General features: G+C 39.0%; 1 protein-coding gene across 1 annotated transcript in view; it reads left to right on the plus strand.

Moving 5' to 3' along the window:
* The first annotated feature begins 12,712 nt into the window (after nt 1–12,712).
* LOC142612123 (phytyl ester synthase 2, chloroplastic-like) overlaps nt 12,713–26,666 on the plus strand; it is a 30,441-nt gene continuing 16,487 nt past the window's right edge. Inside the window, exon 1 of the mRNA XM_075784248.1 lies at nt 12,713–13,219. Within this exon, the coding sequence (XP_075640363.1) occupies nt 12,829–13,219 (391 nt within the window). The 5' untranslated portion in view covers nt 12,713–12,828. The remainder of the gene's footprint in view (nt 13,220–26,666) is intronic.

The following is a 26,666-nucleotide window of genomic DNA, read 5'->3' on the forward strand; positions in this document are numbered from 1 at the left end:
GATTCCACCTTGACGGATGTAAGTTACAGACGAATCTAGAAGTGACAAAATCCCTTCAATGGGTGTAAGTCACCAAAAATTGTCTAAGTTACAAGATTTCGCCTTGACGGATGTAAGTTGCAGACGAATCTAAAAGTGACAAGATCCCTTCAATGGGTGTAAATCACCAAAAATTGTCTAAGTAACAAGATTCCGCCTTGATGGATGTAAGTTATAGACGAATCTAGAAGTAACAAGATCCCTTCAATGGGTGTAAGTCACCAAAAATTGTCTAAGTAACAAGATTCCGCCTTGATGGATGTAAGTTACAGACGAATCTAGAAGTGACAAGATTCCTTCAATGGGTATGCGTCACCAAAAATTGCCTAAGTAGCAAGATTCCACCTAGACGGATGTAAGCTACTGACGCACCTAAAAGTGGCAATACCCCTTCAACAGGTGAGTCGCAAAAAATTGACTAAGTAACAAGATTCTGCCTCGACGGATGTAAGTTATTGAAGAAGCCAAAGAATGACAAAATCCTCTCAATGGGTATTAGTCACAAAAATTGGCTAAATAGCAAAAGCCCGCCTCAACGGATGTAAATTACAGACGGATCAAGACCCCTTTAATGGGAATTTTAACCAAGTGACAACAATGTAAGTTACTGACGCAACAAGATGAAGCAGACAAAGACCACATGCAGTCACTAAGTATCATGCAAGGAAGGAACGAAAGCGAGTAAGAACAGAATTTCAAATGTAATTGAAGGCCCAAAAACAATGGGCAACCAGCATCGTTTCAATATTATAAGGCCCATAAACACTGGGCAAAAACATTGTTCTCAAATTAAAATGAAAATATTGTTCTGAAAGAATCAAAAAAGCCCAAAGCACACTGGGCACCAAAAAAAAAAACATAAGGCAAGTTCAAGCAGTGGTCGTGTCATCACCATCTTGGGGAGGCTGAGAAGCATCACCAGGAGCATCTTCAACAGGAGCATTAGATTGGGAGGCCTTGTCTGCTGCCATTTCTTGGTCAACCACCTCCATGTCCAGATTCTCCAGGTCTAATCGAAAGGGGTGTTTGACCAGGTACTGACAAAGAAGCTCGAAGCCCTTGTAGTACCAGCTGAAGAGTACAATGTTGCACTCCTCAATTTGCTAGAAAGCCTCGACGGCCTTGGCAACAATAGTCTTCAACTTCTACTTCGCAACCTGGAGTTGCTCATCTTTCTCCAAGGTGAGCTGCCTCACTGCTCTGAGGTCATCTCCCAAAATCTTGGCCTCCTCCTTAACGGTGTTGGCCTCGTCCATAGCAACAATGAGGTCCTTCTTTAGCTTGAAATTTTTTGCCTCCAAGGCCCCCACCCTGGACACGGCCGACGCAACTTTGGCTTCGTGAGTAAGGTACTCAGATTTAATGTGAAGGCTCTCCCCCAGCACTTGAGAAGGAAATCTAAAATTCAAGAAGATGGAAAAGGGGAAAGAAAAAGAAAAGAGTAAAAATTGTATAAGTACAATACCTGGAAATCCAAAATTCAGGATGAAGTAAAAAGGGAAAGAAAAAGAAAATAGTAAAAATTATATAAGTACAATACCTGGACGAAGTTGTGGATGTGGTGACCCACAATCTCGTGAGAAGGCACGCTTGAGAAAACCCTCAACTCCTCAGCGGAAAAAGACTCTTGTGCCCTCGCTAGTGTAAGGCCAGCATCGTCAAAAACAATGGTCAAACTAGAATTGGCCTTGTCCTTCCTCTTTTCCTCCACATGGGGCCTCTTCCGGATAGGAGTGATTTCTTCTACTGAGGTAGCTGGGGAGGCCGTCCTCGAGGGTTAGTGACGAGGGCAAGAGGAGTGACGAAGACGCCCTTCTCCACTACCCGCACCGTCCTCTTCCCGATGTGGAGAGGGGCTCATTCTTCTTGCCCCTCATCTTCGCGTACATCCCTTGATTAAATTTGGTCGTCATCCCTGCAACAAAACACTTGTAAAAAAGAGAGAGAGAGAGAGAGAGAGAGAGAGAGAGAGAGAATAGAGGAAAGGAAAGGAGTAGCAATGACAAACTTAACAAATACTTACTCTTTTTCTCTTCAGTTTCAATAGTTCGCAGGACGAAAGCGGAGGGCTCTGGACCAAGGCAGTGAAGGGCTAAAGTTCGAGGGTCGATTAGATCGTCAAATTCTTCAATCGTCCTCGCGTACTTGATGGCTGCTTCAACACGCTACATGTATCTACTCTTAAGTTTTGGTTGTCTCTTAACTGCGCACAAGACAACAAACAAGAAAGTTAATAATGACGAGATGTGCACCAGAAGAAAAAGAGAGAGAAATAAATAATATTGATGAAGGACTAGCGGAGAGACGTTGTACCTAGACTCGGGGTTCCTCACTAACGGAGCAGCCTAGGGACGTCTCCCCAAACTTCACCAAAGGGGGTCTCCCACTCATCCCCGGAGACAAAAAAGAACCGGGACTTCCAGTAGCAGAACGACGAGGGCAGGCCCTTGACAATTCTAGCTTCCCTGACCCAAGGCACTAGCTCGTAGTACTCGTACTCCTTGGATTCTTTCAAACAATACAAGTAGGTGAGCTCATCGACCCTGATCATATCTCCCTCAGTGGTGGCCAGCCATATCTCCATACAACTGACCACAATCCTCTAGAAGTTTGGCATAAGTTGCCTAGGAGCGATTGTGAAGTGGTTTAAGAGCTCCATGATGAAGGGGTGGACAGGGAATCTAAGCCCGCTCAAGAAGGCAGCCTCATAGATGCACACCTCCCCGGGTAAAAAATGACAAACTTGTTCCTCTTTTCGAGGAAGACGAACTCTAACCCTCTCGAGAAATTGGAACCTATTGCTAAACCTGGAGAAAGTCTCAACATCTAGGCTACACTCCTCTCCAAGGGCAAAGAAAGCCCTAACCACCTAAGGGACTAAGGCAGCAGTATCCCCCTCAATCTCCACAGGATCGTCGCTAAATGACAACCCTATCTCGAGCTCACTGGATCTCACCTCAGACATTACTCCTCGCTCCCTCGCTAAACCCTCGTACCAATCAATTGACTGACAGAGCAAGGGGAGCAAATCAGCCAATACTACGCTTAAACTACTACCCTCAGAGACAAAATTTTCAAGGTACGGGAAAACACCTAAAGATCCCCCAAAACGCACAAAAAGGAATGAAATTGAAGGGCAAGCTATCCAAACCTCAGAGCTACTAACCATGGAAACCCAAAAAAAAACAAAGAAAGAAGAGGGAGGATAATCCTAAAAGCAAGTAAAAAAAGGGGGGAAGGGGAATAAGAAGCCAGCACAATCTACCTACACCATAAAAAGCAAAAGAAAAAGGAAAAGAGAGACATACCTCAAAGGAAGCAACCACAGAATGCAAAAGCTCGAAGAAAATCGCAGAGTGGATTGGAGAAGAAGAAGCACAGAGCAATGATTGAGAAAGATTTGGAAAAAATGAAGGGGGAAGAAGAAAGAGAGGAAGTTTAAAAAGCTAGGCACAAAAAACTGAAATTCAGCGGGAAACCCAAGAGTCACACAAATGGGGCATTAACTCCACTGAACAGAATATGCCATGTGGCCACGATGCGAGTGGCGCCGCCACTATGCATCAAATGTAGAACGGTACCCTAAGAGACATGTTTGGGCAAAAAACTTTTCATCTTCTAGTGGTCGTCATGACATGCCACAACAACCACAGAACCTGGGGGGCAGCTGATGGGACCGACAAACTCTCCTTTCCTGGACAACCTTATCATATACACTCGTCCACCTTGGCGCAACACAAACGAAGGCAAGCAAATCATTAATAAGGGGAGTCAATGCTTCAGATAGTTACTAATTAGCTGTCAGACCGTTGGAGGAACATCAAAGCCCGCGTTAATGAGCCCTGGGGCGTTACGTAAAGAGTATTAAAACCACAATTAAGGCCCCAACTGCTAGAAACTATGAACCTATATATACACGCCGATCAGAGGCAAACGAGGTACAAAATACTGACCTTAAAAATACTCTTAGACATATAACTTTGATATTTAGAACTTTCTTATTTCTCTGAAAAGTCTTCTGCATACTAACTTTGGCATCGGAGGCATTGTGGCAGGCACCACACCGATGACCACCCTAGGAGACCTTTTGTTCTACGTTCGCAGGGATAGTGACGAGGATTCGACATCATCTGGACGAACCTACAGGACTGACGATTCATGCATCATCAGGTCATATAATTGTGGGGTCCACACGAAGGCAACTAAGGGTCCCAATTTTAGTAGCCTCATTTCTCATGGCTGCGTCCATTGCAATTGCCATGGGGATACTGGTGTTTTTAATGCAACTTTGAAACTTATGTAGTGCAAGTGTTCCAACGCTTGCATAAGGCCAAATTTAACTTGCAAAAGTTTGGTCAACTCTTGAGTGATTGGTTAGAGGAGTAGTCTGTTTAGTTTATGCAGCGATAGTTTCAAATGTATGTAGTAATAGTTTCCAACGTATGCCTATAAGTTGGAGCAAGAAGAAGAAGCTCTTATTGAGTAGGGAGTTGGAGAGATATTCGGTAAAAGTTGAACTAAAAAATTAATTAAAAAATAAGTGTTGAAGTGTAAATTGTGAAGCCGACAAATCTGATGTGGCACAATATTAGAATGTCAAAAAAAAAAAAAAGTCAAAGGCATGTAATGATAGTTTCCAACGTATGTCTAAAAGTTGAAGCAAGAAGAAGAAGCTCTTATCGAGTGGGGAGTTGAAGAGATATCCAGTAAAAGTTGAACCAAAAAATTAATTAAAAAAAGGCGTAAATGCACTTTTAGTCCCTATATTTTGCATTTTTTCTATTTTGGTCCCTACATTTTATTTTTACCACTTTTATTCCCTAAATCAATTAACGCTTGACATTTAAGTCATTTCCGTCACCCAACTAACAGCAAAAGCTAATTTGGTTGACAGTGAATAAAAAAATAATATAATTACACAAAATATAATGCCACGTCAGCATATAAATTTTAAAAATTATTTATTAATTTTAATTAAATAAAAAAACAGAATTAAAACCCAAAAATCACTAAAATTAAGATCTAAAAAGTATCTTGAACAAAGTTAAAAAACAAAATATTTGGAAAATTTTCTTTTTCATTAGAATATTCATAAAAACATGTTTTTTCCCCAATCTTTAGTTGGAAACATGTTCAAACTATCTCTTTCTTCCAATTCCATTTCCAATTACAATTCCTAACTAAAACCAAACAAATCCTTATAAACCAATTTCTCTTCTCCACTTATCCAAAAAAAAAAAATTTATCTTCTCCTCTCTCTGAGCTATTCCACAGTCCCCATCAAATCTCTCCAAACCTCTATCTTTACCTCTCGATCTCACTCCCTCGGCAAGGGTGATGACAACCTTAAGCTTCTCCATGACAAGACCGTTCTCGAGTCGACGCCAGAGCTTGACTCCCAGGTTTGACCACGACTTTGCTGGGTGCGAGTCGAGACCAAGTCAAAGTGAGGCAATTGTCTGGGGATCTGACTTTCTCTTTATATAAACCTGACTCTCTCTCTCTCTCTTGATTGTTTGATAAGTGTTGTGGTGGTGGGTTTGATCGGTGGAGGTGGTGGCTAGATTTTTCTGTGTTTGGGTAGAAAGAAAATTTTTGGGTTTGGGTTCAGGTGGAAAGAAAATTTTTGGGTTTATGTTTAAGTCTGTTGGTTAGGTATGTGTTTATGTTTGTTGGCTGGGTTTGATTGGTGGAGGTGGTGGCTAGATTTTTTTGTGTTTGGGTAGAGAGAAAATTTCTGGATTTGGGTTCGAGTGGAAAGAAAATTTTGTGTTTAAGTTTGTTGGCTAGGTTTGTGTTTATGTTTGTTTGTTAAATGTGAGTTATTTTAGTGTTTAGTTTGAAAGAAAATCTAGATTTTCTGGGGAAAATGTTGATTATTGTTCAAGAAAAATTTATGAGTTTGGTTGGATTTGTTGTTATTGCGAGCCGAATTGGCTGGGTTTGTGCGCGTGTGTTGTTTATAAGAAAATTTATGGTTTTGGGTGGAAAGAAAATATTATGATGCATTGGCTTTTTAGATGTGAATTTTTTTTTATTTGGTTTGAAAGAAATTTTATGGGAAAGATATTGAATGCCTAGATATTTTTTGTGTTCTTGAGTTCTTTGATCTGGGTTCGAGTTCTTGTGATCTTCATGTTCTTCTAAAAAACTAATGAGTTTTTTTTTTAATATTTGTTTTTAATTTAATTAATTAATGTGTGTGATTATATTATTTTTTTTATTCCATCGTCAGCCACGTCAGCTTTTGCTATTAGTTGGGTGACGAAAAGGATCTAAATATCAGGCGTCAATTGATTTAGGGACTAAAAGTGGTAAAAATAAAATGTAGGAACCAAAATGAAAAAAGTGAAAAATGTAGGGATTAAAAGTGCATTTATGCCTTAAAAAAATAAGTGCTGATATGTAAAATTGTAAAGCCAACAAATCTGATATGGCACAATATTAGAATGTCAAAAAAAAAAAAAAATCAAAAGCTTCGGTATTATAATATATATAGATAAGAGTATAAGAGTAAGTTTATATAAACTACATTTTTTATCATCTCAATTTTCTTTTCAACCAAACAAAAAAGTTTTTCATCCCTCCACTTTTCCATTCCACCATCCAAACACAAATGAGGGAAACTAAAATCTTTTATATCCTCCCACTTTTCCACCCCCTCTTCATTTTTAATCTTCCAACTTTTCCATCTCTCCGATTAAACGGACGCTAAAAGTTTTATAACTCAACTGACATTTTATAGTATTTTCAATGAAGACATCCAAGATTCAAATACCTCATATCTTCTTATAATTATCAACTTATATAATAAAACAAATAGAGGCATTGACTTTTTGGGGGGGGGGGGGGAGGAAAAATAGAGGCATTGACTTTTTTCTTTATTTTTTAAAAGAGTTTCAACTTATGGCGTCCGTTCTTGATAATAGCTCTTTATCATCAGACCAAGACACCAATCAATTTTTGGTGTAGGCGGGGATTGAACCCCAGGTCTCTTATACAACCATCAGAGACTTTACCAATTGAGCTAATTAGAACCCACAGGCATTGACTTAGTTTACACTATAAATTTCAGTATTTTCAATATGATATTGTGATTGGCTAGGGCTTCTTTTTGGTAAGAATTTTGGCTACAATGTACTTCTCTCTCCTGGGATCTCACAAAATGACACCCTTTTGAGGTTTTATAAATGTAATGTAAAAGTTTCTTGCCCTTTCGCACTAATACTTCCTCTAATAAAATATTTCTTTCTGGTAGATTCATAATTATTTATACAAATTTCTAAAAAATTTCATCCATAATTTGGGTAAGAATCCTTTTTTTAACGAAATAATTCCATTAAGAAAGTCACAATGTGACAGGACATAAACTACGCCTTGAGCCAAGGAGAAGATTCATTTTTTTAAAAGGGTTGGATAGTATAATTTTGTGAAGACTCTAGCCATGCTGTTCCACGATAATCAATCATAGCTATTTTATTCAAAAATAAAATAAAATATCAATTATTTTTTTAAGAGAGTGTTAAATTATGACATTCGCTCCTGATAATAGCTATTTATTATTATTATTATTATTATTATTATTATTATTATTATTTTTTTTTTGTTGAGAAAAACTCTTTATTATTAAACTAAAGTATCAATCAATTTTTGGTATAGACTGATATTGCATTTCAGATCTTTTATTCAACTATCAAAGACTTACCATCTCTTTATATAATATAAATAAATAAAAGATAGATATAAGTTTAGATAATCAATTTCTCCTCTATAAATAAATAAATAAGCTATGGAAAACTGTGTAACGCATATTGCATATCTTCTTTTTCATTATTTAAAATTTCTTACTTTTTTATGCTCGATAAAAATTTGACTCTGATCTATTTTAAGCTTTTAACCAAGGAAAGCAACATGCTGTATATTTTAATATTTTAACTAGATAGACATGCTCTCTTATTATTTATTTTAATAATCAGATAGACAGGATTGGGAGGCTTGAATCACGAGGTCTTCATCTAAAATGACCTAGAGCTGGACTTCTTAAATATTGTTGTATCTATAGCATTACTTGATCAATAATACAAAATAATCCATACATTTCCTTATATTTGTGTAATATTTACATATTATAAGATTAAAACATTTTCTGTTCTAGTAAAATTAACATTAAATTTAATATTTTACTCAAATATTTATTTGAAGAAGATAGTTAACATACTAAGAGCATCCATAGCAGATGTTGCAAAAAAAAATGTCATTTTGACACACCAAAAACCTACTTTATTATTTTACCACGTCATTTTACAACATCTCATTTATCAGATGTTTTATTCTTCAATTCTATACATTAAAATAATATTTACAACACATTAAAATAATATATTAAATTTCTCCCCCATCATCATCATCAACACCAACAGCAGCAACTACAACAACAACCAGAAAAATTGTTGTGGCCACAATCACCAAAAAAAAAAACACAACCACCAAAATCAACCCTCAACCACCGTCGCCGAATCCACCATCAAATCACAACCACCAAAACAAAAAAACAAAAACAAAAACAAATCAAAACAGAGATCGGCACCACCACCGATTCGCCCATCACCAGCCGACCCACCCACCACCACTGATCCGCCCATCACCATCTCAACCCACCCACCGCCATAACCCATAACCCGAACCCACCCATTGCCCAACACACCCATCAAACCACAGCCAAAAAATGTGAACAGAAAAAAGAAAAAAGGAAAAAAAAAAAAAAGAACCCGAAGCGGAATAGAGAAGACAGATGGTCGACGGCGTCGAGTGGTGGTCTTTGGTGAGATCGGCGGCGTCAAGTGGTGGCCTTTGGTGATCGATGTGCTGTGGAAGACGAATAGAGAAGACAAAGATGAGAAGACGGAGAGAGAGAGAGATATCTGTGATGAGCAGAAAGAAAACGAGAATAAAATAACAATATATATTTTGTCATTGTTTGTCTATACCGTGCCAAATTGTGAGGGTACTGTAGCATGTTCCAAAAATTTGACACATTTAACACATCTGATAAAGAGGGTTTTTTGGTGTTTAGTGTGCCAAATGTGCCAAATATTTGGCATTTGGCACATCTGCTGTGGATGCTCTTATAATCTAAATTATTAATAAAAATTGTCACGATAATAAAAAAGAATAGAATAATACTAAATGTGAGGGCAAGATTTTCCTGCAGCCCACGGCCCACTCGGAACAGTGGCTGTATCAAGTCAATCCAGGCCCAAAACAAAGAATTTGTAAAAAGGGAACAACACAACAGAGAATTGGCGCCGTCTGTGGGAACAACTTAGCCTGGTGGATTCATCCTGAGAGTACATGACTAGCATAGGCCAAGATTGGAGGAGTCAGTTGGTTCGCAAAGGGAGAACCAATTTGTTAACATGGAGCAAAGGGGAGATAGGCTGCGCATCCCAAGTGTGGTGGTGGAGTCTTATCACACTGAGCGGAGCCATTCAAAGACTAAACGTCACATTTCTCATGATCAGGAGACATGCAAGCTGCAGCTAGAGATAGATCACTCGTGAAGGAAGTTGAAATGTAGGGAGCATGACAAGAGGAGTCTTTCTCCCTCATCTAGTGATGGCTCCAAAGTTAGTAGGGATTGAACTTATTGTCATAGGTCCAGGATTCCCTCTAGCAAATCCTTTCCTATTTCTTCTCGTAAGAATAGGAAGGAAAAAAATGGTGGCAAACTTGGGGAGGGACCTTCTCACCAAGGCACAGGGAATGATCCAATGAATAAGGCCCTAAGGCAAATTTCCAAGTCACCTTTCATTAGGAGGATTAACAAGGCCAAGCTCCCTCATTGTTTTCCTCAGCCAACATTCACTATGTACAACGGGAGGACTGATCCTGTGGAGCATATTAGCCACTTTAACCAAAAGATGGTAGTTCACTTGGGCAATGAGGCTTTGATGTGCAAAGATTTTCCATTCAGCCTGGGTCCGGTGGCTATGCGTTGGTTTGACGTGTTAGGGGAGGGATCATTAGGTCTTTTGAGAATGTTGAAAAATTTAGATCCCAGTTGATAGAATTAACAAGTTTTAAACCCAAGTTGTTAATTAGATTTATTATGAATAAAACTTGTTCAAACAAACAAACATCAATATCATGTCAAAATCATATGCAGCGGAAAAGTAAATAAGACAAGATATGATGACCTAGGAAAACCAATGAAACCAACTAGTTTCACAGTAAAAAACCTGGGGGAAACCTTCCCGAAAAACAATTCACTATAGTAAAGAGAAGTTTCAGATCTAGTACAAAACCTTTGTCCCTAGACTCTACAATCCCCATAAATAAACTCACAGCAGAAACCTTTTACCGCTTCAAAACCTCTGAACTCTTCAATATCTCTGAACTCTTCAATATATGAACATCACCCTTTAATGCACGGATCCCAGTACGTGACTAACTCCTTTGCACGAATTCCAGTACGTGACTAACTCCTTTGCACGAATCCTAGTACGTGACTCACTCACCAACTTGAAGAAGAAGAATGTTGGCTGCAAAGTTCTTCACTTCATCAACAATGAAGATCAAGAAGCACTTGGTTACAAAACCCTAAGACGTAAAGACGTAGTAGCTTCTTTTAGAGAGAATAAGGTTTCGATCACCTTTTGCATATGTTCTCATTGTATTATCTTATGTGACGACCTTTAAAATAAGCCTTATATATGTCTAGGGTTGTGAGAAAAGAAACCCTACACAAATACAAAAGCATAAGCCGAAAATCAAATCTGAAAATTTTGATTTTCGTAATCTCGATAGATACCTCGATAGATAGTATTTGTCGAGCCTCATTAAACCTCGATAGATAGCTATCTGTCGAGCAGCTGTCGAGCTATCTGTTCGCATGTGTCGAGCTATCTGTCAAGCTTTAGTGAACGCCTTTTCTTCACTTGTTTCTTGGTCCAATCTTCATGGCTTTAATACTAAACTTGAACAACATGTTTCTTGAAGTATTAAACACATTCTAGATCTGCCCAATTACAAGTAAAATACGTTTTGTCAAAGAATTAGCCAACTACATAAAATATGCCCTTAACAGAGGAACTGGCGAGGGCATTTGGGGCTAGATTCATAACGTGCAGCAAAGTCCCCAAACCATTAGATTCGTTACTATCTATGGCGATGAGGAAATGGGAGACACTCAAGACTTATTCGGATAGATATTGGGAAACTTACAATGAGATAGATAGTGATTTTGAGGATGTAGCTGTAAGGACCTTCAAGGTGGGGCTCCCTGCTGAGCATGATCTGAGGAAGTCATTGATAATGAAAACCGCTTCAAATATGTGCCAGCTTATGGATCGCATAGATAAATATAAGCAGGTCGAAGAGGATCAAGTGTAGTAGAGAGGGAGGAAAAAAGAGAGAAAAGCAGGAAGAGCGTGGTGAAAGTAATGTAATGAGCACTGCTATTTGATTGTAACTTAGTCTCCTCGGGACTTCTTTAAAGAATGTGATTGATTCACTTAATCTTAGATTTTGCTTGTTTTCTTCCCTATCCGACCCTCAGAATGGGCCAATTCTCTGTTGTGTTGTTCTCTATTTACATATTCTTTGTTTTGGGCTTGGATTGACTTGATACAGCCACTGTTTCGAGTGGGCCATGGGCTACAAGAAAATCTTGCCCTCACACTAGAAATATAAAAAATTTATATAATATTTTTACAATTATTGATATACAGTATTGTGATTGGAATAACATTATATGCGCAATGCTACAAAAACAATTTTTTGATAATAAATTTCACAACTGACATTCTAGTATTAATTATCATATGCTCTACCATTGAAATCACTTTATTATTTGTATCAACAACTTACTAGCTAGAAATTTGTAAAGTTTGCTATAAGATATGTGACTCCTAGACTTATTGAACATCAAATCCATCTAGTCTACCACTAACACTCATTTTATTATACATCTCAATTATATGTCAACTTACCAAGTCATAGGTAATGAGTGGCGAAAAAAAAAAAGAGTTAATGTGAAAATGATAGACAATCAATCTCAGCCTGTCATAATAGATAATTGTGAAAAAAAAAATTTGTATGATAAAATATGAGGTTTTAAGAAAATTTTAATGAAAAACAAAAAAGTAAATAATTTTTTTGACAAATTTTTTAATTCTCATTAAAAACTTTTTAAAAATAAATGGTTAATGTCTCCCCTAACAAAATACAAAGAGTGTCGGAAGCGTGGTTGCTCCATAAAATTGAGTAGTGATGCGTATAAACAATCAAACATATAAAAATGAATGGAGCCCACAAAAAAAAAAAAAAAATATATATATATATATATATAAATGAAACGTTTCGCTCCACCCTTCATTACTCATAACTATGAAACGTTTGCCCTTCCACCTCTCTCTCTTTCTTACCACTAACTATTTAGGAGTTATTTAGATGAGTAGTTTGAATTATGTTCTTTCAGTATTTTTTATATATGTGTGAATAAAAAAGTATATAAAAATGTGTGTAATATTATTTAAAATGTAAAAAATATTACTAAAACTTATCTGTCAAATAGGCTATTATTTATCACAGCTCAGCCTGTTCCTGTCACTACTGTATTATTTGCATAGTATCTTTATTATTTTAATTCTTTCAGATTTTGAGAGGCCTTTTTACATCTCTGACTCTGAGCCCAGAGGACCGCAAGCCTAGCTCTCCCTCTCTCTCTCTCTCTCTCTCTCTCTCTCTGTAGTGTTTCCGTGCAGCAGCAGAGAGTTTACTAGCATTGCCATGGCGGTCACCGGATTTTCCATTTTTCCCTCCAGTTTATCGCCGGTAATCCACCGGGATTTTACTCCACTGGTCTGGAAGTTTAGCAAGTCAAATTCGATTTCCTTTCGGCGACTTGCTGTTTCCACCGAGCAAACGCAAACGCAAACGCCAACGACGACAGCTACTCCGACGACGACGCGTCGTTTTTCGGAAAAAAGTGAGGAATTAGGAGAGGCAGAAGTAGCGGCAAGTGTTGATGAGGTGGAGCAGAATGGGAGAGTGTGGAGGGAATACTTTGAGCGATCAAAGGAGTTGATAAGCAGATCGGACGGTGGTCCGCCGCGGTGGTTCACGCCTTTGGAGAGTGGTCCTCCGTTGAAGAACTCTCCTCTGCTTCTCTTTTTGCCAGGTCATCTCTCGCTTCTCACTCTTTCCATTTTTGCTTATGAATTTACTAGCCTCATCATGAGCTCGCGATTCATGAGACTTTCTTTTTTAGTGTTACTAGCCCAAAAAAAAAAAAAATCTATGTTTTTTATTTTATGCTCATCATTTTTATTTTGAATTTAATTGATAGGTGTATAAATAAATTTAAAAATTAATAAGAGAGGACCCTATTTTTTAAGTAATATTTTAGTAAAAGTTAAGTTATATTTTTATTAAATTGTTCTTTAGTTTTGTTTTTATTTAAATATAGGAATGTAACGGTGTTTTAGGCAAAAAAAAAAATTCAGTCTAAATAAGGGAAGTCCTTAAATAGTAGTAGTATAGATGATACTGATAATTTTTTTTAGAAATACTACAATTACAATATTTTTACAACAAATTACAGGTGGTTAGTTGTTATTGGTTAAAATTTGAACCTAACATTAAGGTTACTTTTTTACTTCAAGAATAACAACTGGTAACAACTTGCCATTTAAAATTTGTTGTAAAAATATTGTGAGAATGTTATGGGCATATCATTTTTTTTATTTTTTTACTCAAAACTGAACATTTCCATTTTCCCTATTTTGTCGTAAAATTTGATTATTGTTGTCTCAACTAATAATTTTTTGGAGCTTTTGTATTAACTTATTTGTTTGTGTATATAATTGATTTTTATTAATTTTTAGTAAATAAATAAAATTTTAAATTTCAACAAAAACTTAATTGCACACGTTAGTGTTATTACTTATTACAGGGCCACAGGAACTCATTTGTAAGAAATTATTTTAATGATGTGATATTGAGTACTCGTTTTTTATTAATGGATCGTGCTAACAAATGTCCTTAAGGTAATGATTAACAATCAATTTTAAGAAAATTTTGACATCATGAAAAAAATTATCAAAATATTAATTACTGTTTTTTTTTCATAAAAACTTTCTTTAAATAGATTGTTAATTATTACCCTAAAAGCACCCGTTAACATTTTTCTTTATTACTATTATTGATATGATTTCCCTTTTCGTAGATTTTCTGTCCACGCTTTTGGTTTATGACCTTTTGGTAATCACCAAGCAATAATTTGATGAAAAATATTTAGGTCATGTTTGGTAGCTTAGTTCTAATACACATTTTTACATTTTAAATAACATTACACACATTTTTACCTATTTTTCACACACACATATATCAAAAATACCCAAACAATATTACTCAAACTTTCCCACCAAACGAACCCTTAAAAACTCTAGTATGGCCACCATTGGTTTACTGTGGAACAGTATTACTTTTTCTTTCTCAAGAAAACATTTTCCAAGATTCATTTTTTGTTCATAACAAACTTTTGCACGGGTGGGACTGTATGAGTGAGTCCGGTGACAATTGGGTTAGTCATGGTCCCATGGGGTGAGTCTCAAGAGTGGGGTCCGCCTCATATGAGAGTGTGCATAAAGTATTAGTGTATTACTACGGTTTTTTTTAATTATTTATTTTTACTGTCACTTTCTGTACAGTTTTTAATGCATTTTTATTGTAATGAGTGCCCCTCCTCATTTACGAAAAATTATTGAATATTTTTTAAGTATTATAAATATGTATTTTTTTTTCTTACATAAATAGTAAGTTTTATAATAAATTTAATTAGTGAAACTCACAATTATATAAGAGAAAAGAATAAATATTTATAATACTCTCAAAATATTTAATAATTACCCATCATTTATGAGAAAAAGAAAATTTATAAAGTATACTATTCGGTGCATGTAAAATCACCTCCTTGTGTACATCTTATTCACTAAAAAACAAAACATAAGAGGAATTGTGAAAATTTCAGTGACATACTTCACGTCAATATACCAATAATAAATTATTTTTTTATCGTTTGTGGTTTAGGATAAACGAAAGTATATTTTTTCACTATATTTATTTTTATATTTTATATAAATTTGGGTTAGAGTTGGATGTAGTAATATGAAGTTTATACTTTGTAGTCTTTTATATTTGGTAGTTTCAAAAATAATTAAAATTCCTTATTTATTTTTAAAAAATATTAAAACAAAGGGCAAGTATATATATATTTTTAAAAATATACTTTGCAGGTACGGTAGTTTTTGATGTATTCAATATGTTTTTAAAAAATATTAAAAATAATTCAATAATTTAGTTTTATTACCTTTATTCAACTTTTGACATCGTTTTGGAAATTAAAAAAAAAAAAAATACTAAAACTATGTTCTTTTGGATCACTCATGGCAGCCTCTCAGGTGGAAATGGAAGGACTATTGAAAATGAATAAAAGTTATAAAACTTAAATCAATTTTAGATAAAATAAAAAGATGCAATTTGTAATTTACCACCAAAAAAAAACCAAGGTGCACGTGAACGTGTTTATTGGGATGGAGATTGTCACTTGTGGAGAAGACCTCGCAAAAAACCTTTTCAGTTTCTCTTTCTGATTAGATTTTCGGTTACAAACCATTAGAATACTTTGGAGTAAAAATTTTCTGTATGTGTGTGATTCTGATTGGCTAAAAGTTTTTGTAATAATCCATGTTTGGAATTCAATAAGTTGCTGATGGTTGAATAAGAGATCTGTGATTCAATTCCCATCTACACCAAAAACTAATTGATATATTGGCATGATAATATTAAGAAAATCAAAACTGCTATAGGTTGAAAATATCTCAAGAAGGAAAAAAAAAAAAAAAGTATCACCTATTAAAGAATTGCTATTTATAATATTCTTGACATAGAACCAAAATTTATAATAATAAAAAACGTCAATGCTATTAGTTGCAGCCCGTGCATGTTTTGTTTTGTTTTTGTTTTTGTTTTTTTTTTTAGGAAAGTTTCAACCTATGGTATTAACCTAAATATGATGGACCAATGCATATATGAGTGATGTGTGCAATGAGTAATTGACTAGATTGCCACAGTAAAGTTGGATGCTATGATTATATACAGTAGGAACATAGCATATAAAACAATTAGTCATTCATCAAATTTTAAATTTTTGTTTGGCTCCCAAGGATAAATTATTTATTTATGAGAAACAAATCGATATAAACCAAGGTTTTAAAAACCTGTACGGTGAGAAAACCAAAAAATGAACTAATTACCAGTTTTCTGATCGGATCGGAGTCCAACCGATGGTCGAACTGGTAACGTCATAAATAATTTAATTATTATTTATTTAAATTAGATAAATAATTAATAATTTTTTAATATACTAAAACTAACAAACCAACAGTAATAAATATGTTTTCTTAAAGAAAATACAATATATAACATCTTTGTAAAGAATTTAACATAATAACTGTAAGGACACAATTCAAATTCCCAAATTATGACTGGAGGGATATGGGCTTGAAAGGCCTTTCTTTACAATAAATTTGTAGAGGATGGGTTTGTAATCTAGATTTCAAGGATGGTTTAGACAATCAGGGAAAGGACGGGCTTTGGGCCCAATGGGACAAATTAAAGAATTGTTTGCAAAAGTCAGACTGAGAATTCCTCCTCGGACGAAATCCGAGGATAGTTTATAATAGTATTTCCTTGAGTTTGGATACAAATATTGATTATCATCTACTATTGACTCTTTTTCTTCCTCAAAAAGCCTCTCCCTTCTTCGTATGTCTCCCCTTCTATTTATACTCCTCTCTCTTCTCTTCATCATCTTCCACTTTATGGTTGCAATCCTGATTTCGGATACTTGTCCCATCCATTCTTCCCTAAAGCCCGCTGGGATTAGGGACCAAGTTCCAAGCTCCATGCTCAGGTCCCATCCTTCCATCTATCCAGTCAGCGTATCAATTGCAGAGCTTTTAATGTATGGGCGGTGGTAGCAGCTTTACTTTAGACATTCCACCGCTCTTTCTATTGTCCTCCACGTGTACAGTGTATTCCCATAGTCGTAGGATTCTTTATAACATAACCCGGGGACACTAAACTTCTCTTCCTATGTCCTCGGCTTAACAATCCGAGGACAAATCTACTCCTCGGACGTATTTGGACATTTAGATACTCCATGATCATTTTGATGTTTTCGGATTTGGGTTTCTAGCCCAAAAGACTTCGTTGGGCCATCCTTAATAAATTACTGGGCCCAATACCCCTACAATAACATTACAAAACAATCATCCTTAACATAATAAACTTAAATATTATGTTTTTAGGTTAGTTTTTAGGTTCCTATCCAAAACGACGTAGTTTTAGGCTGGGAAAAAGTCAAAAAACATTGTAGTTCTAAGTTTTCAACCCAACCAGCCATTAACTAGTTCGACCACGCTGGTTCCTGTTTTCAGGTTGAATCAATCGGTTCTGAATTTTTCCAGTTTTTAAGTCATTTTTGGTTTTTGCCCATAACCGGACCGGATTGAAGGCCGGATCCTGGTTAAACCGGTCAGACCTGCCGGTTTGGTTTTTAAAACCTAGATATAAACTCCATTCAAAAATCATAGTCTGATAAAATTTTGACTCCATCATTATGCACGGTCCAATTCGAGGTTCATTAATGTCGTAAGTCATGATCCTCTTTAACTTTTTTTTTTTTAGAGAAATGATCCTCTTAACATAGTGGGCGTGGATATATATATATATACTATGATTAAATTCTTATAATTTATTTTGGACCGCAACTCTTTAGCCAAATGCCCATTTTATTTAGAATCTGTTGTTTAAAAATTTAAATTGGTAAACCTTCCCTGCTCTTTTAAAGTACCTGTGAGGTGCCGAGGACCCAGGAGCCCGAGGACCCGAGGAAGGGAAGGCTAACACGTAGCAAGCAAGAGGATATAAAGGAATAAGGAACTTCACCTGACAATACCCGAAGATGAGGTGGCACGGACACTGATGACATAAGGGACATATTGCAAATATCTGAATGTGGCAGGATAACCTATAAGATTGCATTAAATGTCTGGCACCAACCTTTCTGGCCGCATTAATTAGAAAATACCAACTGTGTCCGTTGCATTAATGTAGATATGACCTGAACAGTATGTAACGCAGAGTAAGAGCTTTGTTCTGTTACCGATAGACAGGTGTCGGGGGGAAAAGCTTGATAGATGGCAATGTGTAAGGCTGAGATAAGAGGAATGAATGATATAAATAGGGGCTGGAAGATATGGAAGGGGGACTTTTGTTGTTGAACCCTCTCTACCAAATGTATTGTATTTGGACCTTTAGTGAATAAATGAACAGCGAAGTCTTTAAGCTGATTTTATGCGTTTTTGGTCCTTACAATTGGCACCGTCTGTGGGAACAACAACGTAATACATTCTATTTAGGCATATATGGCTGAGGCGTATCTAGAAGGGGAGGAATCAGTGAATTCACGAAGCAGGGATGTAACTGCAATTTTCCAGCAAGGAAAAGGGAAGGGACATATCTCAGCGGTGGTGGAAGCACATGATAGCAGACGGGGGGCTGAACAGCGATCACCAACTGAGGGGCACATGTCTCGCGATGAGGTGTTGCAACAAATGCAATCTGAGATAGCTTACTTGCGCAAGCGTGTGGATAGTAGAAAACAGAAACGTAAGAGTCATGCTTGTGATTCCAGTGATAGTTCGGAAGCAAACCTTGGAGGAAATGAGCCCCCAGTGTTTGAACCTACTCGAAGTGCAACCCGTGTCAGCGTATCTTCGGGTGATAGGGCAAAGAAGGAGAGGGAGATGGGGAGGCCAACTACCGATGGGATATATCATGATGATGGAAGCGATGCAATGGGTAAAGCCCTAAGGCAAATCGCCAAATCCCCTTTTATGATCGGGATTAATAGGGCAAAACTGCTTCGTAGGTTTTCTCAGCCCATTTTTACTATGTACAACGGGAGGACTGACCCTGTGGAACACGTTAGTCATTTTAGTCAAAAGATGGCCGTTTACTCGCACAATGAGGCGTTGATGTGCAGAGTGTTTCCCTCTAGTTTGGGGCCTGTGGCCATGAGGTGGTTTGATGCTCTGGCTGAAGGTTCTCTGAAGTCTTTTGAAGAGTTGACTAGGGCATTTGGAGCTAGGTTCATAACTTGTACGAGGATTCCTAAACCCTTGGACGCTCTATTGTCTATGACTATGAGGGAAGGTGAAACACTCAAAACCTATTCTGATCGGTATTGGGAAATGTATAATGAAATTGATGGGGATGTGGAGAGCGTAGCCGTGAGAACTTTCAAAGTGGGCCTTCCCACGGAGCATGGGTTAAGGAAGTCCTTGACGATGAAGGCCGCGGTAGATATGCGTCAACTCATGGACCGGATAGACAAGTATAAACGGGTAGAAGAGGACTAGTTGCAAAGCAAAGGAAAGATGAAAGTGTATCCGGAGAAGAAAGATCCTCGGGGAGGGGGGTTTCAAGATAGTCAGCCTAAACGAAACTTTTCAAGCCGCCCGATGACTGCCGAAATGCCTCTAATTAACTCCTTATTCAACGAGCCCGTGCATCACATATTGGAGAAGATTCGGCACGAACCATACTTTAGGCCACCCAACAAAATGAGTGGCGATGCATCTATGAGAAATCAGAATCTCCACTGCCATTATCATTAGGATAAGGGACACACCATGGAGGAGTGCCGGACACTGCGCGATCATCTGAATCAATTGATTAAGGCCGGGAAGATCAATCATTTATTGGCAAAGCCGGATGGGAACAGGGAACAACTAGACACTCGGAATATTGGGGTCATGCCCCTCAACCATCTCTAGGCACTATTAACGTCATCTTGACCCAGCCGAGAGGAGAATTTGGGAAACCTTCTCGGGTCATGACCGTTCAAAACAGATGTGGGAATGAGGTCATGGAAGAAAGTCACCAAGCAAATAAAAGAGTGAAGTTCTCGGCGACGCCCATATTAGGATTTTCTGATAAGGATAAAGAAGGTACGTTTCAACCCCATGATGACGCCTTGGTGGTTACAGTTCGTATCGGGGGATATGATGTGAAACGAGTCTTGGTGGATGATGGAAGTGGTGCCGAGATTATGTATCCGGACCTATTTAATGGATTAAGATTGAGAGAAAAATATTTGGAAAAATATGACCATCCGTTGGTCGGTTTTGATGGAAAGCAGGTGATCCCACGAGGGATGATTAGGTTGCCTGTGCAGGTGGAGGGTTCCGAAGTACAGGTAAACTTCATAGTTGTTACGGCATACTCCCCGTACACGGCCATTTTGGCTAGACCTTGGCTGCATGCAATGGAGGCAGTTTCATCTACTTTACACGTAATGGTGAAGTACCCTATACGAGGAAACATGGGAGTACTACATGGCAGTCAAATGGTAGCCAGGCAATGTCTAACGTCTGCCACTATTCGAACAGGCCGAGGATCGTTGGAAGCGGAAGTTCTTGAGACATCATAGCAATTAAAGGAGACTGCTCAGGAAGTCGGCCTAGATGAGGATGGGGGCTCTGCCGAGCAGCTAGACAAGGTATTTATTGAGGAAGATAAAGAGAAATATTTTCAAGTCGGATCCAAGCTGCCGATACAGGAAAGAGAGGAGTTGGTTCAATTCTTGCAGGATAATATTGATGTTTTCGCATGGACGACTTATGACGTACCAGGAATTAATCCAGAAGTGATCTGCCACCATTTGAATATTAACCCCCATGCGACGCCTAGACAGCAACCTCCTCGGCGAGCATCTCAAGAGCACGCAGAGGCGGTTAAAGAGAAGGTTAGTAAGCTAAAGCAAGCTGGTGCAATCAAGGAGATCTTCTATCCTGAGTGGCTGGCCAATACTATCGTGGTAAAAAAGAAGAATGGGAAATGGAGAGTCTGTATTGATTTTACAGATCTGAATAAGGCATGTCCCAAGGATCCCTTCCCTATACCCAGAATTGATCAACTGGTGGATGCGACTGTGGGGCATCCCCGAATGAGCTTCTTGGACGCATTCCAGGGGTATCATCAAATCCCTTTGTCATTAAATGATCAGGAGAAGACGGCTTTTCGCGCCCCTAATGGCAACTACCATTATCGAGATGCCCTTTGGTCTTAAGAACGCAGGATCCACTTACCAACGGATGGTGACCAGAATGTTCGATTCGCAGTTAGGGCGTAATATGGAAGCATATATTGATGATATGGTAATTAAAAGTAAAAAAACGGAAGATCATTTGAAGGATTTGCATGAGACTTTCTCAGTTTTAAGGAAACACAAGTTACGCTTGAATGCATCAAAGTGTTCCTTTGGAGTGGGCTCGGGAAAGTTTTTAGGGTACATGATTACTCATCGGGGAATTGAAGTTAATCCCGATCAAATTAAGGCTGTCTTAGGCTTGCATTCCCCTCGGAATCCGAAAGAAGTGCAGAAGTTAGCCGGTATGATTGCAGCCTTGAACAGGTTCATATCTCGGTCCGCAGATAGGTGCCGCCCGTTTTATCGCCTTTTGCATAAGTGGAAAGATTTCCGGTGGACTAATGAATGCAACTTGGCTTTTGAGGACTTAAAGCAATACCTATCTAGACCACCAATATTATCAAGACCAGAGAAGGAAGAAGTGTTATATGCTTACCTAGCTGTCACAAATCACTCCGTAAGTCTTGTCTTGATACGGAATGATGATGGGGTCCAGAGACCAATATATTATATCAGCAAGTCCTTACAGGAAGTAGAACATCGATATCTACTTTTGGAAAAAGCACTTCTAGTCGTGGTGCATGCAACAAGGAAATTGCCCCATTACTTTCAAGCTCACACCGTAGTAATACTCACTCAATTGCCTTTGCAAGCTATCATGAGGAAGTCGAACTACACGGGTCGTGTAGCAAAGTGGGGAACCAAACTGGGAGCTTATGATATCAAGTATATGCCTCGGACAGCTATCAAAGGGCAAATCCTTGCCGACTTCGTGGCCGAGTTCACGGAAGGTTAGATTAATCACGAAGATACCATGATGACAGTAATGACTATTGGGATGGAAAACGTCACTCCTTGGGAAGTCTACACGGATGGGGCATCAAATCGAAAAGGAGCCGGGGTTGGGGTCGTGTTAATTTCTCCCGAAAAGCTAGTCATTGAAAAATCATTGAGGCTGAGATTCTCAGCCACTAATAATGAGGCCGAGTACGAGGCTCTCTTGGTGGGTGCCCAAATGGTTAAACACTTGGGAGGAAGGGTAGTGAGGTTGTATTGTGATTCCAGATTAGTGGTAGGGCAAGTTAATGGGGAATTTGAGGCAAAAGATGAACGAATGAAAAGCTATCTCAAACGAGTCCAAGGGGTGTTGGGTTTGTTTGAAAGTTTCAAAGTACAACAAGTCCCAAAGGGACATAACGCTCATGCTGACTCATTAGCAATGTTAGCCACTTCACTGGGTTCGAAATTACCACGTATGGTCATGGTGGAGGATTTACTGACCTCTAGCTTGACCAGCATCTCGGCGGTATGGGTTCACAGCGTTCATGTGGGCCCAAGCTGGATGGACCCAATTATAACTTTCTTGCAGCACAGAGTACTACCTGAAGATGGAACAATGGCCGAGAAGGTACGAAGAAGTGCTCCCCGTTATTGGTTGTTGGAAGAGCAGAAGCTCTATAGGCGTTCCTATGCAGGGCCGTACCTGCTTTGCGTACATCCTGAAGCCGTGGAACCTTTGTTGGAAGAGTTGCATGAGGGGGTGTGTGGGAGCCATACCGGAGGAAGATCATTAGCTCATAGAGCCATGACTCAAGGGTATTGGTGGCCGAGCATGCAGAAAACCTCCCAAGAGTATGCCAAGAAATGTGATCAATGTCAAAGATTTGCGCCAAACATTCATCAACCAGGAGGTGTTTTAAATCCGTTGACCAGTCCATGGCCCTTCGCTAAGTGGGGTTTAGATATTGTTGGACCTTTTCCTCGGGCAATTGGTAATAAGAGATGGCTCATTGTCGGTACGGATTACTTCACGAAGTGGGTGGAAGCCGAGCCGTTAGCCAACATTAGGGATGTGGATGCAAAGAAATTCATCTGGAAAAACATCATAACTCGCTTTGGAATCCCTCACACCTTGATTTCTGATAACGGGCTTCAATTTGATAGCAAGGCTTTCCGACGGTACTGTGCAGAAATGGGAATAAGAAATGGATATTCAACACCGTCCTATCCTCAAGGAAATGGTCAGGCCGAAGCAACAAATAAAGTCATCTTGGCAGGGTTGAAGAAACGATTGGATGACGCTAAAGGAGGCTGGGTAGAAGAGTTGCCTCATGTATTATGGGCCTATCGCACTACACCCCGAAGATCGACAGGCGAGACACCCTTTTCAATGGCGTATGGTATGGAAGCTATCATACCATTAGAATCGGGCTTTCCCACCCTGAAATCTGACCAGTATGACAACGCAAATAATCGTGATAGGATGTTTGATTGTTTGAATACTATTGAGGAAAGAAGAGAAGTAGCCAGCGTGAAGATGGATAACTATCGGCAGAAACTCAAACAGACGTATGACAAAGGAGTTAGGTCCAGGCCCCTAGTACCAGGTGATTTGGTGTTGAGGAAAATAGTGGGTGCAGCAAGAAGTCCTGCTTGGGGAAAGTTGGGACCCAATTGGGAAGGGCCATATAAAATCATTTCATTAGCAGGTGTAGGGGCTTATCATTTAGAAGATCTAGACGGGAGGGTGGTGCCTCGTCCTTGGAATGTAAATAACTTACGACGTTATTATTATTAAGAAAATTTCCTTTTGTACCATGAATGTTGTCGCCTTGCTGTTATGCGTATCAATCTTGCATCTACCAAATCATAAGTGTTAAACTGACCTTAGCTCTTGTTCGGCTCCTCGGGCCACAAGTCTAAGAGAAATTAACCACTTGCAAAAGCATAAGTGTTAGACTGACCTTAGCTCTTGTTTGGCTTCTCGGGCCACAAGTCTAAGAGAAATTAACCACTTGCAAAAGCATAAGTGTGAAAATAACCTTAGCTCTTGTTCGGCTCTTCGGGCCACAAGTCTAAGAGAAATTAACCACTTGCAAAGGCATAAGTGTTAAACTGACCTTAGCTCTTGTTCGGCTCTTCGGGCCACAAGTCTAAGAGAAATTAACCACTTGCAAAGGCATAAGTGTTAAACTGACCTTAGCTCTTGTTCGGCTCCTCGGGCCACAAGTCTAAGAGAAGTTGATCACTTGTAAAAACACAAGTGTTAAACTGATTTCAACTGGCTCCTCGGACCATAACTCAAGAGTCATAAATCTGACAAGGTAAGGGCTAATGTATCTCAAACAGTTAAGTATAAGTGTAAACAAACCTTAGGTGTGTTCAGCTAATCTTGTTTCATACTTCAGTTCTCACACGTCATGAAAGGTTACGCAGTTAAGTTATGGTTCCCGAGTTTAATCCTTTTGTGTTTCTTAAAATCACAAGTATAATAATGAACAACTTTGAAGTGATATTATGATTTTTAATTCGTGTAAGCTTCTATCTGAATGCGTACAAAGTGACAGTTGAACGGCAACATATGGTAATAAGAGTTGCATAAAAAAAAAAAAAAACAAAGAGAGAAAGGCTAATATTAGTTTCTTAGAAAATATTCGTTACAAAAATGGAGCAATCATATAGCCCCTTACACCCGTAAAAGAAAAAATGAAGAAGACAACAACAAAAAATGACTAAGCAACAAGCTGCTTGTCTTTTCTTTTCTCTGTTTCTTTATCTTTTTTCTTCTTTTTTGTTGGCTCTTCAGCCAAATCACCCTTAATTACTTCTTCCACGGGCTGAGCTGTGGGAGAAGGGTTTTTCGTGGTGGGCGCATCAGAAGGGTCAGGAGCAGGAATGGGCGCAGCAGGTTCACTTGGTGGCATGAGGGGAGCAGGAGCTAGTCGCAATGCTGCGGGGTAGTAAACATTGTCTGGAGCCCGGAGTTCAGCATCGGCAGCTACCCCGGCAGCGTCCAGAGCATGACCCCATACCTCCAAACAAAACGCCCTAACAACCCCTTTGAGTTGGGCGGTCAAGCTATCCGAGGCCTTTTTCATTCCAGCATCGTATGCTGCTTGTTCAGCTGCGGCCTACTCCTGTTCCTTGGTGGCAAGCAACCCTTGCACTTGCTTAAGCTCAACAACAGTGAGAGCGAGCCTATTTTGAGCCTGCTTTTGGGCCTCAAGAGCAAGGTTTGCTTGCGATTCATAGCTTTGCAAGGCAACCTCAGCATTTTTATGGGCTTTTTCTACCTCAGACAAGCGAGTGAGGGTTTCTTTTAAATTTAACTCGGCTTCTTTTTGTGCCCTCACTGCCGCCTCGGCATTATGCTCAGCTTTTCGGGCTAGATCCAGCGAATGGTCTACCCACTCTTCGGCCATAAAAGAAGCCTGGACCGCCTATGAGACATTTGAATTAACAGAGTTAGTCATAACAAACAGTTAAGCTCATAAACAGAATGTGCAAAGATTTAAGAAATACCTTGGCTAAATCATGTTTCAAAGACAGGAAGACTTCTCTCTTGCGGAATGACCGCAACTCAGCCATATCTTCAGGAAGGCATAGAGCCTTCTCTAAACATTCGGCCACCAGGCTCGAGCTTCCCTTCTTCGGATCCCTCAAGTTGGCATCATCCAAAACAGGGTGACCCGAGCTGAGGGTGAAGTTGGGTCGCCAGGCTGACGCCTTCCTTGTAGACTCACTACTGGGGTCCTTCGACGAACCAATAGGAGCAACTTTTTTGGAAAGGGCTTTCCCAGCCCTGGTATCTTTAGCAGAAGAGTCAAGACTCTCCCCTTCTTCGATTTCTATCACATTTTTGCTACTTTGGCATCTTTTTCGTTTTTTGTCCGCCACCTCCGAGGAAGGTGCACGAGTAACAGCCGGGGTAATCGGACAAGGAGGGACCGGCACCGCCGGTGAAGAATCGCCTGCGTGCACCTGCAATAAGGCCAACAGGTCGGGCTCTTTCTCTTGAAAACCCATTACGCTGGTCGACAGGTGGGAACTGGAAGGAGCGTCTGGGCGGTAGAATACTTCAAAATCCTTCTCGGTCACCTCGGGAGGATCTGGCTCGGGCGTGGCAAATCTTTCCTCTGCGACAAGATTAGCAGCTTGGTCCAAAGGAGGATAAAGTAATTGGGCGGCAAGTGGGGTAGGAAGCTGTGCGTCTTGGGTTCCTGCAGGCGGAGGTGCGGGCAGTAGGAATCCAGGGGCCGCAACGTCAATCTGAGCTAATCGTAGATCCTTCACTTTGATTACGTTCATCGGGCTTTGGAAACGTTTGGTAGATGGTGTGTACCCGAGGATGATGTGGGCTGCTCGGAGTTGTCCGTCCCGGTGTACAAATATTTCTGACCAAAGAATCCAGTTTAGATCAGCATGGTTCACAGCAGATAAGTTCGGAGCGGTATGGAAATCGTCTGCAATAAGGAATGAAATTGTTAGAATGAATAAGTTAAGCAGAATAAAACACATAAAAAGAATTTGGTCATTCCTAAGTACTAGGTCAGTCCTCGGGAACACT

The sequence above is a fragment of the Castanea sativa genome, chromosome 1 (genome assembly GCF_040712315.1).
Source record: "Castanea sativa cultivar Marrone di Chiusa Pesio chromosome 1, ASM4071231v1".
NCBI lineage: Eukaryota > Viridiplantae > Streptophyta > Magnoliopsida > Fagales > Fagaceae > Castanea > Castanea sativa.